General features: G+C 45.0%; 1 protein-coding gene across 2 annotated transcripts; it reads right to left on the bottom strand.

Annotated features, from left to right (window-relative positions):
• Positions 1-894: 894 nt before the first annotated feature.
• LOC135500580 (probable serine carboxypeptidase CPVL) lies at positions 895-16,963 on the bottom strand. Of its 2 annotated transcripts, none has more exons than XM_064792122.1 (13): positions 16,824-16,963; positions 15,486-15,665; positions 14,907-15,025; positions 13,203-13,317; positions 12,738-12,796; positions 11,727-11,806; positions 10,245-10,311; positions 8,889-9,017; positions 8,403-8,534; positions 6,996-7,094; positions 5,775-5,948; positions 3,489-3,671; positions 895-2,656 (listed from the first exon to the last, which is right to left on the bottom strand). In XM_064792122.1, the coding sequence occupies exons 2-13, from the start codon at positions 15,661-15,663 to the stop codon at positions 2,558-2,560; spliced, it is 1,434 nt and encodes a 477-aa protein (XP_064648192.1). In that variant the 5' UTR covers positions 15,664-15,665; positions 16,824-16,963; the 3' UTR covers positions 895-2,557. The 2 variants fall into 2 exon arrangements, with proteins under 2 accessions (XP_064648192.1, XP_064648193.1); XM_064792123.1 differs by having other exon boundaries at positions 16,820-16,956.
• Between the last annotated feature and the right edge of the window lie 449 nt (positions 16,964-17,412).

The following is a 17,412-nucleotide window of genomic DNA, read 5'->3' as shown; positions in this document are numbered from 1 at the left end:
ATATTACATGTATTCACAAAGTTAAGAACATGAATCAAAACATCGTTATCGTGACTTCCAAGTATTTTATAAAAAACATCAACAGATGTACAAGGGTGAACTCCCGTACAGGAAGAACACACATTACCACTCATTTATGAAAACGGATTTTTTTTCGTTTATGTGTCTGTAATGTCATGTCTGTATCGCCAGAAGAAAGGGTTAAGACTGAGCAGACGTTTTGTATGTATAAATATACCGTGGACCAACATGTATTTGCCGAGTCTAGTTTGAGGTCCAGTTTGCCTGAGGGATCCCAGGTGTGAGGTTGAGATAGGAAAAACATTTAAATCTTGGTATGAGGTTTCCTTGGAGTGCATTTTGGGACCTCAGCTGTGAGGTCTAGTTTGACTTAGCGATTTTGGAGTTCACTCGGATACCTGAGCTGTGAGGTCCAGTTTGCCTGAGGGATCCCAGGTGTGAGGTTGAGATAGGAAAAACGTATAAATCTTGATATGAGGTTTCCTTAGAGTGCATTTTGGGACCTCAGCTGTGAGGGCTAGTTTGACTTGAGGGTACCACGGGTGAGGTTGGAGTGACTTGGGACCGGAGGTGTAAGGTCCAGATTGACAAGGGGTCACAGGAGTGAAAATGAGATAGGAAAAACTGTCCCAGCCTCGATGGTGGAGTTTATTCAGCGGCTTCAGCTGTCCCAGGTACACTTGGGTAGGGTTGAGGTGATATCCCCTCCCAACCAAATAGGGTACCTGGGCCCGTCTTCAAGACCCCGGTGAGATATAAGCTCTACCAGCACAGAAGAGACCAGCTACTGCCCCAGTTACATGAGCTGTATCACATACATCCCAGAGGTTCATGAGCTACTCGAGTAAAAATACCACACAAGACATGTTTTAATGATCAGTAGTTTATTACAAATATTCATGCAAAAATATGTTCTTGGAATATTTCAATAGATCACATATTGACATTATCACAACACATTCATACAAAAATAACACCTACACATTGCTTTTAATTTATCTCAGATTGGATATTCCATTCGTCTTTGGCTGCATACTGAAGTGTGTTTTTTAAATGAAAGTTTTAGCAACAGTGTGGAGTGATGTCCACAACACAGTGATTGAATGGAGTTCAGACTATTTTGTCTAAAAATGTTATACACTGACAGGGTTTCCACCAGAAAAAATATTTTGGGTACGGACTAAAAGTGACTGGCGAAGCCTGTCACCAGATGCCAGAGACCAAGGGGTTGTGACTGGCTTTGAGTCGGGTACATGTACTTGATATCTGGATGGCTTCATGTGACTCACTGACTTGAATCAGTCTCTCTAATCACAGCTGCATTCATTCTGTAGTCTTGTAACATGTATATTCAACACTAAATTCACAAAAAAAAATTCGAACTGATTTTTTCGGTACTTATCTTTACCCTAGGATTTATTTTGGGTACGTCATTTTACCCATTTTATCCTCCGGTGGAATCCCCGACTGATCTCTGGACACTCTCACTCGATATACACCCAACGTTGTCTGCGGAGAATGCCTCACTTTCGATTCCTGCACTGGGGGTAATGGGTATATTCGGGAAAAGATCCAAATACACATCACGAACATTCCAGAGAGCTCTACCTTGGCCTTTCTGGGGAAAGTCTATTTGGCCCATCAGTTTAACCAGTTATTACTCAAACAACCAGGTGAAGGTTCAAGGGAGCGTTTTTCAGCTCTGACCCCCCCCTCCCCAATGCTTTTGTCGACACCCTACTCTCTAATGTTCCCATCTGGCAAAGAACGTGGGAACTTGTTCAGAAGTCTCGTGGGAACTTTCTCCATTGTGCGTCGGTTGAGTATGGACAGGGTTCGAAAGACCAGGGCTATATTCCCAATAACTACGAGGGTCCAATTATCACATTCTTTTGCTACAGAGGGCTATTTTGATGCAAAGAGGGTATTTTTTCAATCAGCTATATCCCGTCAGCATGAAAATGTGCACTTGTTCATGCTATACAACCAAGAAATGGGCAATTGGATTGTTTTTATTGTGGTATAGCAGGGTATGCTGATGACACACTTGTATAGTGTTTTCATATGGTTTTAGCCAAAGGTTCTCAGTTAAACTGAGGAATGTGACCAGATCACATTAACCAAAAGATAGTGGACAAAAGATAGTGCACAACACTAGATTATTCATATTTCACGGTGTCAACTAAAGCCGGTCAACTATGACACCGGCTGCCCAGGGCTGTGTAACATAACGATTTGTGATCACAATATTTACATCACTTTGTACCTTTGACCATATCTCTCTGAAAAACGCAACACACAGTGGTCATGCTCCCAACAGAGTCGACGAGATACAGCGACAGTTTCAGTTAGTGTCAGCTTTAAACGCCAGAGGACAGCGTTGGTGCGTCTGCAACTTTTATGAAAAGATGTCATGTCGTTTACGCTGATAGAGATTTTAACCCTTGAAATTAATCGTGAATACGAGTCTCGTCATTTGTTACGTTTGTGCGGAATTTGTCTTGTACTTTCAGGGTTTCTGCCTTGACGCTGCGGTTTAGAAGAACGGTCTCCCGCTGATGAAGCGGTTGATGAGATCGTGGCCAACCTCCGGTTGGTCATGGGGGAGAATGTGTCCGGCAGAGCGTACAATCACCTGGTAAAAACAAGAGGTTTTTGAAATAACAAGAAGTTCTTGACCCTTTGAAGACATAAGTCGTAGTTCCACCTATCATAAAACCCCGTGTTTTTTCAAGACCCGTGTCTTCGCCGTGTGTAAAAAAACCCGGGGCGCACTTACACCTATCAGTGGTGTTAGATAATGGTTAATAGCCCCGGCGACAGGTGCGCTGTAGGTAGGGAGCTCTCCTGTGTTTCTTTCCCGTTGGAGGGGAATTTCGCTTGCGCAATACCGAGGCAACTACACCGCGCCATCTGTCGCCGGGTCTTAGAACTTGCAATTGCCGGGGCTATTCAGATTCCACCTATCAAAAAACCTGTGTTGAACACGGGTCTAAATTAGCCCCCGATTAGCCCCATCGAGCTCGATGGGGCTAATAGACACGGGGATTTGACACACGGGTCTATTTAGACACGGCAATTCATAGGTGTTAGCGCAAAAGACACGGGGATTTGATAGGTGGAGGTACGACTTAAAATCAAACTTACAACCTTACAATGTTCGAATCTCGAAGTTCCGAATTTGAGTCATATGCTATTCCGTTCACCAATATCGTTTATCGCATTAACCTTCATAATGTAAACAGTGGAACCTCCCTTGGCAGACGCCTCTCTATTAAGGACAACCTCTCTTTTAAGGACACAAATCGCATGAGATGATAATTGCCTCTTTGCAGTCGCGATCTGTGAGTCAATATCAAGCACATTGATTTTACCTGCAGACAAGAGATCCTTTGTTGCATGCAGCAGTGATAATAATTGCAGGGAGCTGCAATTTAAACCGCTGGTGTGCGTGGCACTCTACTCACCTGGTAGAAATCGTGTACCCGTCGCACATAACCTGCCACTTCCCCATCATCGGGGTGAACCTTCCAAATATGGCGCTCTGCTCGCTTATATTCATCTAGGTGTTGCCACGGGACAGTCATAAGGAAGCTCTCTGTCGATGGAACCGGAATGATGACATCGAGTTGTCCATTATAAATCATCACCTGAGGACAAAGAGAGAAAAATTAGACGCACAAAATTCTAATTGACTATGAGATGTAATGTTAGTTCTCACCGAACAATGAAGTTCAACCCTTTCGCAGCTAAACTATTCAAAAGTGTCGCCATCTATACTGTAAGGAAGAAACTAATTATCCCCGAGTGCGTATGGCGTGTTTAGAGAGGGTGCGACCACGTGCTGGTCAATTTGTATTTTAGATGGGTTTGACGTGCCATTCACGTCACCCGCAGTGAAATGGTTAACGAAATACAACATTCTCAAAGTGCTTTATATTGATTCCCCCCCCCCGTCTATAATGAAGCCTTTCTGTAGGGCTTACTTGACTTTGCGCAAAGAAAATAATGCAACCCAACGAGTGAAACCGTTCCTAGGTGCATTTTCCTATATACAATGCACAGCCTGGTCATCCTAGGAACGTGGTTACATGGGGAGTTATCATTGCAAAAGTAGACCAAATGGAAGCTTGAGTCAATCAAGGTTAACACTGTAAAATATTCTCAAAGCGCTTCATATCGATTTTTCTTCATAATTTTGAAGATTCAATCTTTAAGGTTAGGCCTATAGGAAAATGAAATGGCCAGGGCCATTGTGCTCACCTCATGTGGAGGAAAGATGGATAAAGAGCATGGTATTGTGTCATGTAGTGTTAGGTTTGATGTAGGTCCAAGCAATTACAATTTCCCCAAAATGGCCAATTTACAGTACATTCGACCTATGTGACCTTGAAAAGCAGGTCAAATCAAAGAAGACCCGGGTGACACATTGAATGGTTGTTAGAATTAGATGTACCTATGATATAAAATTGGTGCCAATCGGGCAAGTCATTACTAGAAATAATGGCATTTTGAAGAATTTAGGATTTGGCCCCCTCCCTGGAGGCCAAACGGCAAATCAGATCGCACCAAACTTCGGTACCTGAGATCACCTGACCAAGGGGTACATGTGTACTTAATTTGTGATCAATAGTCATTGCAGTTAAGAAACGTGCCATAGTTACGGCCTGACGGCGAATTTACGCCATTTGACCTCTGTGAACTTGACAAGAAGGTCAAATTAAAAACCTGTGTGACATATACTGTATGGTGGTTAGATGTACCCATGATATCAAATTGGTGGCAATCGGGCAAGAAGTTAAGGAATAATCACATTTTTAAGGTTTTTGGATTTTGCCACCTGGTGGTCAAGTGGTGAATCATATTGGACCAAACTTCGGTCCCTGAGATCACCTGACTAAGGGGTAAATGTGTACCAAATTTGGTATCAATAGTCATTGCAGTTTAGAAACGTGCCATCGTTACATCCTAATGGCCAATTTACACCATTTGACCTCTGTGACCTTGAAAAGGAGGTCAAATCAAAAACCTGGAGGATATATGATGCACCTTTGCTAGAAGTACCTACCATATTTTTTTCAAAATTTCCCGACTACTATTAAGGGAGATATTGCATATTTTCACTTTTAACGTTTGGCCCCCTGGTGGCCAAACCATGAAACGAATCGGACCGAAACTTGGTCTCCAAGGTGTCATTACATAAGGGTACATGTGTACCAAGTTTCAACTCAATAGCTCTAACAGTTACGAAACGTGCCCTGCTAACGGACGACGGACGACGACGGACGACGACGACGACGACGACGACGACGACGACGACGACGACGACGGACGACGGACGCCACGGTATGGGATAAGCTCACCTCTGCTAAGAGGTGAGCTAATGAGCAATGACTCCTCTTTTTCCCATCTAATTCAAGATAACTGAGACTGATTGAAGAATTATTGAAATATTGAATTTTTGCCCAAAAATCACAACTTTCCACTCAAAGATCCACCTGATATTTCCACCATCTGCAAAAAAAACACTCAACACACTGGGCTAGAGGCCAAATCATTCGCTATCAAAATACATAACATGAATGGTGTAGACACCTGGGGGGAAAATATGAACTAAACGTGGTAAAAACTTATTAAAAAGTACATGTCTGGCAATGAAAGTGTTTAATGCATATCACTGTCTATTCTATTCAAACCAATTATGTCCCAATGACTCTGCCTCAGCAATATAAGATCACACACCCCTCACTCACCTTATAGTAGTTCATAAGCACCGCCAACCAGGGTTTTATCGACTGCATCACATCCGTCAAGAGGTGTTTTTCTACCTCTGTTCCTGCATTAAACGTGAGATTTCCAACGTGGATTGCCAGGCGAACTTCGGGCAGTGCAAGGAATTTGTAGAAAAAGTTGAAATCTGCGGGTGACTGAAAACTCAGAATTTCAATCGGTTCAGAATATTATGCCTACACTCATTATAACACAAGATGACTTGTTTTCTTGGCAAGGATGTTTCAAGCTCTGCTAACTACAGTGGAACCTCTGTTAGCGGACACCTCTCTATTAAGGACACCCTTGGGACAGACCAGTGCAGCTGTCCTTGATAGAGAGGTGTCCTGATTAGAGAGGTGAAATTGAATGGAAACAACCAATTTTGGCCCAGAACTAGTGTTCTTAATGGAGAGGTTGTCCTTAATAGAGAGGTGTCCGCTAATGGGGGTTCCACTGTACATGAGTTTCACGAAACAATCATAAGGAATGTTGTCAAGCTGCTCTTAGCATGCGCACTTGCATTTTTTCGATGTACAGTGGACCCTCCCTTAGCGGACACCCCTCTACTAAGGACAACCTTTCTATTATGGACACAATTTCTGGTCCCCAATTGGTTGTTTCTATTCAATTTGACCTCTGTAATCAGAACACCTCTCTATTAAGGACAGCATTTGTCCGTCACGAGGGTGTCCTTAATAGAGGGGTTCTACTGTATCTTAAGTGCCCAGTTTTACCTGTTAGATCTCCTATGTGGTATTTTTCATCAATATCTTGGCAACTGCCCAATTAGGAAAAATCTTTGAAAGTTTAGTTTACAAGCACTTCCATATCTTTCCTTTTGCGAGTCCAAAGTGTGCTAAATCTTGCACCTGGCTGGACATCAGGGGCAGAAAGAGAGAGGGGGCCGCAGAGTTTAGGGTGCAGCACAAAGACATGAGCAGCATTTTATAGCACTTTTCTCACAAGAAAAACGTGATTTTTTAAAAGTTGACAGAAGAGGGGCCGGGGCCAGGTCGGGCCAGGGCCAGGGCCAGGTCGGGCCCCCTGGATCCGCCTCTGGAATAGCCTGAGGTCTTTTCTCTACAAAGTGTTCAGCAAGAACAGTCATGTCTATCTCGCCGAAATTTGCTGGTAATACGTGATGAAAATGCTAGGCCTCAAACATGGATTATGCATGCTTGAAGTGTGTTTGAGATACCAACCTTTGTCCGCATGTAGTTGTAGTAATCGGTTGACCCCGTCACGTTCGTATAGAAAGAGGGATACGGAGCTAGGTCACCGTTCAGCAAATTATCAAACGTCTGTCAAACAATATGAGAATGTCGTTAAAGGAGGATTAACAAATGTTTAAAAAAGAATATAATATCAAAAAGATTATCAATTGTCTAAAAACCATATAAGAATGTTGTTAAAGGGGGACTATATAGACCCAGGAGAATCAATTCCCCAGATTGCTGAGAATCTGACAGGTATTCCAGTTTGCAGAGATAGTCTCTTCTTGGGAAGGAAGAATTATTCTATAAAGTTGCAAAAGCCGTGTGGCTAATCGTAATATTGTTGTTTTCATCTGGTAATAAGGTTATTCATGATTTATCACTATCATCATCTAACCGGCGTCGTAACCCTATTGGATTTTTGCCAGAGGTATGGAGTCCACTAAAGGCTACTGTCCACCTATGTGGGATCTTTTACTTCCCCTGGCATAGACACTCAGGTACAAGGGACCACAGCTTTTAGTCTCATCCGACAGACCCTCAAGTATTTCATACGTTATATTTTTTGTAAAGAGCCAGGAGTTTTAGTTCCTTGAAAGCCACGCCGGTTCATCCAGAAAGACAATCCTGGGTTCTCCCCGGGATCGAACCCAGGCCCTATTGCGTGGTTGCCAGCAGTGTTAACCACTAGGCTCTGGGTTTTTCCCGGAATCGATCCGGGGCCCTATTGCGTGGTAGCCAGCAGTGTTGACCACTAGGCTCTGGGTTCTCCCTGGGGTCGAACCCAGGCCCTCTTGCGTGGTAGCCAGCAGTGTTAACCACTAGGCTCTGGGTTCTCCCTGGGATCGAACCCGGGCCCTATTGCGTGGTAGCCAGCAGTGTTAACCAATAGGCTCTGGGTTCTCCCCGGGATCGAACCCGGGCCCTTTTGCGTGGTAGCCAGCAGTGTTAACCAGTAGGCTCTGGGTTCTCCCCGGGATCGAACCCAGGCCCTCTTGCGTGGTAACCAGCAGTGTTAACCACTAGGCTCTGGGTTCTCCCCGGGATCGAACCCAGGCCCTCTTGCGTGGTAACCAGCAGTGTTAACCACTAGGCTCTGGGTTCTCCCCGGGATCGAACCCAGGCCCTCTTGCGTGGTAACCAGCAGTGTTAACCACTAGGCTCTGGGTTCTCCCTGGGATCGAACCCGTGCCCTATTGCGTGGTAGCCAGCAGTGTTAACCAATAGGCTCTGGGTTCTCTCAAGGATCGAACCCAGGCCCTCTTGCGTGGTAACCAGCAGTGTTAACCACTAGGCTACGAGGCTTCTCATCTGCGCACAATATAGAGAAAAATGTGCTGCCAGTTTGTCCCAGGGAAATGGCAAATATGTTTGGAATTAGAGTATTTCACCAACCTTGAAAGCATTGATCCACTGTTTTTGTTGAATCTGCTCCACGATCTGATCTGTCTGCGTCTTGGCGTATGCACTCTGGTTCTCATCCATGAGGCCCGCATTGTAAACGAACCCAGAAAACGCCGGGAACATCTGAAATACAAAATAATTCAATGAAAATTCGAGAGCAGTGTAGCTCAGTTGGTTGGCTGTCAGCCCAGTGTTTACATCCAGAGTAGACCTCTGTTCTTGGAATGCGTCCCCAATTACAACATGACTTACCATTTCTGGATCACAAAGCCCATCCCCAATTACGATATGACTTACCATTTCGGGATCACAGAGCCCATCCCCAATTACGATATGACTTACCATTTCGGGATCACAGAGCCCGTCACCAATTACGATATGACTTACCATTTCGGGATCACAGAGCCCATCCTCAATTACGATATGACTTACCATTTCGGGATCACAGAGCCCGTCCCCAATTTCAATATGACTTACCATTTCAGGATCACAGAGCCCATCCCCAATTGCGATCCCACGCAGGTTGATCATGGATTTGGCACTTCCATTTGCTTGGACAGAGTGGATTTTATACGCGATGGCTGGCACATACTTCCCAGCATACGACTGTAACGAAAGATATTCTCAAGAATGACCACTCTAGACGTGAGAGAGCTATGCTTCTCTTGTATAAAGCCTGACTTACATATCTGAGCTCCTCCCATCCGTTGACCCCGGGTGATCCCTGAGGTCTGAAGACAACTGTCTCCTGAGGATCCCCATGTGTCGCCTGGAGACGTTGGGTGGCAGGAGCTTCCTTCTGCAGGCGGCCAGACTTTGAAACAAACTCAGTCATGATATTCAAAAGGCTGCGTCTGTTGCCATTTTCAGGCTAAAAACCCATCTACTTGGCAGATGATTTAAGACACCGCATCAGAACAATTTTTGGGATTCTGCGGTTTACTGATGTAAATTTCAATTTCAATTCAATTCAACTACTACTGTCCTCCAAACCGTGAAATCACCTCACTGGCAAATTCTTCACATTCCACCAAAAATCACTCTTCACGCCAATAATCAGTTTTTCTTCAACATAATCATGAGACTAAATCTATGTGTAATGTCATTTTAATCGATTTGACAATTTCAACACAAAGTCAACACTCCAGGAGGGTCAAAAACCAAAATAAAATTGAATTTTGAGGCACCAACAATCACACACTCACAACTGAACAATGCATATTTTGGGTAATTGAGCGGCCTGGGTCCAGTTGTTTAAAGCTTTGCGATCTCCGAAAGGTGGTTTGACGGAAATCATCATCATTGAGTGTTGCCAGTTAGCTCCATTTGGTTTAAACGCTGCTACCTTCCGCCAGGTTTTAGCGGAACCTCAAGGGTGATGCCAAGTCTAATGGTGGCTACTAAAACTTATGCAAGTATCAATTCATTTCTTGTACCCCCCCTCCTCAAGGGTAGTTGAGCTATCACCACTAATCTTTGCCGATGCTTGAGTAGTGTTTATATTTCCTTCAGTGAAAATTTGGTGAAGCTGGAAAGAATAAGGATGCTAATGTGTCGATGTCTTGTCGAACATACAGCCTTACCCAGTAAAATTAGTCCGGTTACTTTATATGACGGTGATAACTGATATATTGTTGATGGTGATGTCTTGACGAAAGAAAAAGTAGCATTGGTGAAAAAAGGGTGATGCTTGAGCCTTAAGATGTCGTTATAGGGTGATAAGGTGTCGTACCCTTGAGGAGGGGGGGTACAAGACACGAATTGATACTTGCATTAGCTGTGGCTAAACTACCCAGGGTTTGAACAACAAGGCCCAGATGGTCTGAATATTACCTCGCCGGTGACGTAAAAGTCAAGTTGGCTGTACTCGTAGTAGATTTGGAAAAACTGGACCAGGGCGCTGCAAAGATGAATGATAATACATGTAAGTTATTGTACAGCTTGAATTTGAAATTTGTAATTGAATTTGAAATTTGTAATTGAATTTGAAATTTTTAACTGTGATAATGTGCTTTGAATATACATTTCAACATTGCCATTGTGTAGACTGATATACAAATACTACGAATACCAAGTTTCAGCAAATTTGTATGCATAATAACTCCACTACGACATTGTGTATTAACTGCATTTCTATTTTCCTGGACCACCAGTAATTACGAATGGCATGAACAAACGTGAGAGTATTCCAGGAAAAAACTTCAGGATTTCTTTCCTCGCGACTTTTTTCTCCCAAACTGCGAGTATCGCTGCCAATACGGTATCACGCCTTTGTTTCAGCAGACGAGCTGTGAGGTGCTAAAACCTTGTTAGCGCAAACATGCTAATGGTATATCACCTTTGTAGCATGGGAAATGTCAGATGCAGCATGATAGTTAGCAAGGGCAAAGGAAGCTAGGGGGCAAAAAATTACCTCCAACCAGATGTCGCAAAAAACATGTTTTGGGCCGAAAACCCCGCCCAGAGAGCCTTTTGCCCCCCCCCCCCGACCAAAAAGCTAGCTCCACCCCTATTTTGTTTTTAGATATATAGAGAGTGTGGGGGGGACGCTGGCATTATCCAAGCATATGTACATTTCAAGTCAATAGGTTTTCATACCCGGTGGGGGTCCAAGTTGACTTTGGTGCGCTGTGTCTTTCAACCAGTATAATTCAATAGTGACAGTAACTATCAAACAGACTAAAAATAAGGTCATTTATCATAAACCCTAAATGTACTGATCCATCAGACATGTTATGAAAAACATCAAACTTTGCCACAAAAAATAACGGTATGTACAAAAAACTTCTCCAAAATCATGGAAATTGTCATCAATTATGGAATGCTTTTGCTGGAATCCCCTGGACTTACCAGAAATTCGTTTTCAAGCAAACAAGTTTTCTGACATCGACATGCTATTAACACTCTGTGGATCCAACGCCGCGTTTTGCAACCAGAATAACCGCGATCGTCATGACAACCGTCAAACAAACTAAACATAAATAGGACATTTCTATTCGAGGTGTTTAGCAAATCTGGAATCACCTTGACCCACTTTTCACTCTGTTTTTCTACAATCCCAAAAATAGAAGAGTTTGCGGCCGTCATTGCAAATATGGGCGTTCTTCGCCGTCCTCTTTCACAAAAACATGTGAGTGAAGTTTGCGCGAGCGCCACCCAACGTCTGTTTTTTTATACGACCGCGTTCTTCGACGTCCTCTTTCACAAAAACATGCAAGACAAGTTTGCGCGAGCGACGACCGCTTACAAAAACATGTACAGATTTTTTGCGGTTTTCACGGCCCATACGCAAATGCCTCAGACAAAACTACTCACCTGTACATATCATTTCCAACGTCTTCTTCATCTGTTGCATACCCGGCCTCATTCTCGGTAAAGCTGAATCCAGTGCCAACCTAGAACAAATCAAGACAGTTTCATAATGGACTGCTGAAAATATGCGACTTGTTCCAGTGTACTATAGACAACCTACCAGTAAAGAAGGAGACATTTGAGGAAACGGAGCCTAACGGACCAGTAATTAGGGACCTATTGAGAATGCGCGACCGCCGGGATTATTCTATTCTAAGTAAAACAGAGATTGAGCAGATGCTAAATGTAGTGTGTACAGATGAGACTTGATTAAACTGTATGTAATAACTATGTTCTTATTATAACGCCTGTAATTGCACAAATATACATGTACATGCACCCTATTAACTCACTGTCTATTGTACTTCGTACGAAATAAATAAATAAAAAAAAAAAAAAAAAAAAAGGAATGCCGTTCATAATTACTGGTGGTCAAGGAAAATACAAGCACGGTTATACAAAATGCCGCAGTACAGTGATTATGCATACAAATTTGCTGAAACTTGGAATTCATAGCATTGTTTATCTGTTGACACAACGGCAATGCCTTAGCATATAAGGTAGAATGGGGTAATTGTAGCCCCTGCATTGTTTGATGCATGGGGATATCAATCAATATCATTGGCAGGGGCTACAATTAAACCGGGGCTACAATTACCCCATTCTACCTCATAGTGTAGACTTTCTCACAAATGGCAGTTACATGTATTTGTAAAATCTGAAGAAAAAAAATTTGAGGTAAGTATTCACCGTTGACCTTACAAATGTGTAAGTAGAGTATATACAACTACAGTTGGACCCCCCTTGGCAGACACCTCTCTATTAAATACAACCTCTCTATTCAGGACACTAGTTTTAGTCCCAAGTAGGTTATTTCCATTAAATTCAACCTCTCTAATCAGGACACCTCTCTATCAAGGACAGCACTTGTCAGTCCTGAGGGTGTCCTTAATAGAGTGGTTTAAGTGAACTTACCGGGTTATCCACATATAACATAGAGTAGTTCGTCTGCCACGTTGTATTTCTCGGCACCACTAGAACACAAAAACATTCATGAAGGACAGATATTTTCTACCAAACTCAGGCCACACTTCTTTAATAAGTTGGATTACGAAACTTCAGATGCAAAACCTGTGGGTGGAGCGGAAATTACTCAAAATCAAATTACTCAGACTCAAAATCTATGTGGGGCCGGGGAAATAAAATAAAAATATGCTTATTTTTTATCAATTTTAGTCTCAGATCATACAAGGGGACCAAAAAAATCAAAATTGGTTGAAATTGGTCGTCGGGAAAACATTTTTCCATCTATATCTATTTCACGGTCGGGGAGAAAAAAAACTGTGTCAAAAACGATTGTCATACCACTATGAGTAAAAGCAAGAATTGCTAAAGACAAAGATCAAGTCTTTATCAATTCTTGGTAAATGTTATACTCACATTGTGCTTTTGCATTCACTCCAAAAGGCCCATGCTCGACGAAGAGGCCGAACATTGAAGAACCCCCGGGGCCTCCCTGGAGCCACATAACCACTGGAGCTTTTGTTGGATTGACCTAAAAAGAAGAAAGGCCTATTTCAGGGTTTAAGGTAAATGGGGCTGAGAAAAGGGAAAGTGCATTCTTCAAACAAAGGCGAAACTGCCCTGGTGTCTTCACCACTTGAAAGCTGCAGTCTTGGCCCTGCAAACCTGGTGACTTATGATCGCGATTGTATCAGCCAATGCAGGGTCTCTTACAATGAGCGATCTCAATTGCAGGTACTGAGCTGGGAGGCTCATTGCCCAGTGGGTAACACAAGATTGGGACCGGGTCCAGCTGGGAAGCTCATGGCCCAGTGGGTAACACAAGATAGGGCCTGGGTCCAGCTGAGAGGCTCATTGCCCAGTGGGTAACACAAGATTGGGACCGGGTCCAGCTGAGAGGCTCATGGCCCAGTGGGTAACACAAGATAGGGCCTGGGTCCAGCTGAGAGGCTCATTGCCCAGTGGGTAACACAAGATAGGGCCTGGGTCCAGCTGGGAGGCTCATGGCCCAGTGGGTAACACAAGATAGGGTCTGGGTCCAGCTGAGAGGCTCATTGCCCAGTGGGTAACACAAGACAGGGCCTGGGTCCAGCTGGGAGGCTCATGGCCCAGTGGGTAACACAAGATAGGGCCTGGGTCCAGCTGGGAGGCTCATGGCCCAGTGGGTAACACAAGACAGGGCCTGGGTCCAGCTGGGAGGCTCATTGCCCAGTGGGTAACACAAGATAGGGCCTGGGTCCAGCTGAGAGGCTCATTGCCCAGTGGGTAACACAAGATAGGGCCTGGGTCCAGCTGGGAGGCTCATTGCCCAGTGGGTAACACAAGATAGGGCCTGGGTCCAGCTGAGAGGCTCATTGCCCAGTGGGTAACACAAGATAGGGCCTGGGTCCAGCTGAGAGGCTCATTGCCCAGTGGGTAACACAAGATAGGGCCTGGGTCCAGCTGGGAGGCTCATGGCCCAGTGGGTAACACAAGATAGGGCCTGGGTTGAGCTGGGGAGGCTCATGGCCCAGTTGGTAACACAAGACAGGGCCTGGGTCCAGCTGGGAGGCTCATGGCCCAGTGGGTAACACAAGACAGGGCCTGGGTCCAGCTGGGAGGCTCATGGCCCAGTGGGTAACACAAGATAGGGCCTGGGTCCAGCTGGGAGGCTCATGGCCCAGTGGGTAACACAAGATAGGGCCTGGGTCCAGCTGGGAGGCTCATGGCCCAGTGGGTAACACAAGATAGGGCCTGGGTCCAGCTGGGAGGCTCATGGCCCAGTGGGTAACACAAGATAGGGCCTGGGTCCAGCTGGGAGGCTCATGGCCCAGTGGGTAACACAAGATAGGGCCTGGGTCCAGCTGGGAGGCTCATGGCCCAGTGGGTAACACAAGATAGGGCCTGGGTCCAGCTGGGAGGCTCATGGCCCAGTGGGTAACACAAGACAGGGCCTGGGTCCAGCTGGCGAGGCTCATGGCCCAGTGGGTAACACAAGATAGGGCCTGGGTCCAGCTGGGAGGCTTATGGCCCAGTGGGTAACACAAGATAGGGCCTGGGTCCAGCTGGGGAGGCTCATGGCCATGTGGGTAACACAGGATTGATTTGGCCCAGAATGAAATAGAAGGGAACTTATCTCACCTTTGCTGGGAAGAACCAGAAGAACAGGTTACTGTTGTACGGCTTGTTGACGGTGAGATATCCTGCATAGCTTTTCACATTGGTTCCTTTCAAGGGGCCCACCAAACTCAGCTGTCGGGCTGGAAACATAAGGACCAAAAATTAACCAAGATGGCCAGGAGACACATCCGCCTTGAGAGCTGGGGCTGAAGGTGCGAAAACAATAATATTGGTAGGTCAATTTGATGAGCTGTTGGTCAGCCCTGCCCAGTTGAAGGGACACCCTCTGCCTGGCTGGATGGGCTCTCCATCCAAGCTTGATGGCATGCCCCGGCTGAATGGGGCACGACTGACGAGCTGGATAGCACAATCTGCACCCAACAGTCGGGGTGGGACCAGACTGCTCCATTGGTTAAAAGGTCCAAATACTAATGTGAACTAGATTTACGGAAGGAGATGGCTTTTAGTTGAGCTATCTTCGGTGTTTTTTGTCTCCACTGCCGACTGAGCAACTGGGGTCTGATTTCTAGCAAGATGGGCTGGTACGGACTTGAAAATTGTAGATTGGAGCCATGGATTGGCCACAAACCAATCTCTTACCCTTTTCAATTTGTCCGCTTTCAAGCAGAGGTGTCAGAAACAAGGGTTTGCCCGGGTCGATTCCATTCTTCACCATAGGGGGCGTCACATCGAGGAACATCGATCGCAGCGGTCCTCCACAGATGACAGTCAATGGAGAGAGCAGAAGGAGAAGAACGTTGAGTGTAATTTTTGCCATTGCTGCAAAATAGATAATGAATAAAGGAGTCAATCAAATTTTATGAATTTGCTTCAGGATGGACCCAAGGATAAACTAGACATGCAGTGGAACCTACCTTAGCGGACACCTCTCTACTGGGGACAACCTCTCTGTTAAGGACACTAGGTTTTGTCCCAAAGTGGTTGTTTCCATTTAGTTTGACCTCTCTCATCAGGACACCTCTCTATCAAGAACAGTACTTGCCAAACCCAGTGTCACTAATAGAGAGGTTCTACTGAATTTTCTTCGTGCTTTTCACCAAAAAATCTAGATGGAGGTATTTTTGCACTATCTTTACGATTATATAAATTGGGATTGCCTGATATGCACTATGCCATGACAATGTCTCGTAATGTCAAAAACTGGGGAGACAAAACTATTGGTCAACACCTGACCATGAGCACAGATCACGGAGAGGGTGGATTTATAGCTGTGGCAGAGAAAGGGTTAATTTTGACGACTATACTGGGGTCCCTGTCTTCTCATTCGTCGACAGGGTGAGGGGCAGTACCGTTGTGTTGGTGAGCGTGGAGTGTGGTCCCACTACCAGCATGTGGCTGTGCCGGGGGGGGGGGGGCTTAGAAAGGGCTGGGTATGCACATCGGTGTCCCGGAAAAAGCTGGCAAGGGATGAGTATTCATATCAAAGCAGCTGGCATGCGCAGGGTCTTCAGAAAAGTTGCAAAAAACCATGGTATTGCAACTTTCTGCTGAATTTATTCACTAAAACACAACATTGCATGGTTAGCCTCAAGGAAAGCCGGATAGCCCTGATTTTAACACAAATCTTTTCTTTTGGGAGAGACCCCACCTCGTCCCTTTGGCCCACTCCCAGCTTGTCACTGTAGTGGCACTGTGGAGATACATTAAGATCACAACACAACCCAAACTCAAATAGGCCCTTTGCCAGGCGTTGTCAGATACGCCGGTGCCGTACCACCTATTTGGAAAAGACTGTTTGGGAAAACTATTTTCGTCCAAAATATGCATGAAAAGCAAATGTTTTGAGTGCTTGAGGGGAGGGCAGGCCCCGCCCACAGGCCACAGTCAGGTCCCTCCCCTCTCAGTCTAAGTAAATATGGCCCTGATGAGAGAGCTTACTGCCTAAAGCTTAGAAATATCTCCCCTAAACGTACCTACCTAATCACCGGTTCCCAATCCAGCAATGCCTTTCAACAACTAGATACTGAACTTTGTCTCAGATAACTCACATGAGAGATCAGCAGTCACTCAAATCGATTTTGGAACAAAAGTTTGGACATCTGACATTGGACTTCCGCGTTTGAGGTTGTATGACCGACGTACCATTGTGGGCTGTTTCGAAATCGCGGAACAATATTGCGGTGAAATGGAATGGGGAGCAATCATAAATTTCGGAACAATTATGGTGTCAGGGAATTGGGAGTGGTCATTGTTTTTATCAGAAAGTATTCGGAAACCTTTAGTCATTCTGATTATAGCATACCTTTGGTCATTCTAATAAGAATATTGTGACTTTTGCTCTTGTGTAATTGTAAAGATATTTCCCCTGCCCCCCCCCCCAAGACTCATCATACCTTATGCTTCGTGAAAGTATAAATAAGGTGGTGATATACAGCGCTCGAATCCCAGGATTGAGTAGTGGGTCTGTACACTCCGGCCTCGTCACTCATCCTCATGGGGCATTGGACCGCCCCGGGAGTCTACAAGGCAGGGGCCACTTCCGGCTGGTCGTGATTTCCAGTTTTTG

Source organism: Lineus longissimus, chromosome 16, assembly GCF_910592395.1.
Source record: "Lineus longissimus chromosome 16, tnLinLong1.2, whole genome shotgun sequence".
NCBI classification, from domain to species: Eukaryota; Metazoa; Nemertea; class Pilidiophora; order Heteronemertea; family Lineidae; genus Lineus; species Lineus longissimus.
This window is presented reverse-complemented; position numbering and strand designations above follow the sequence as displayed.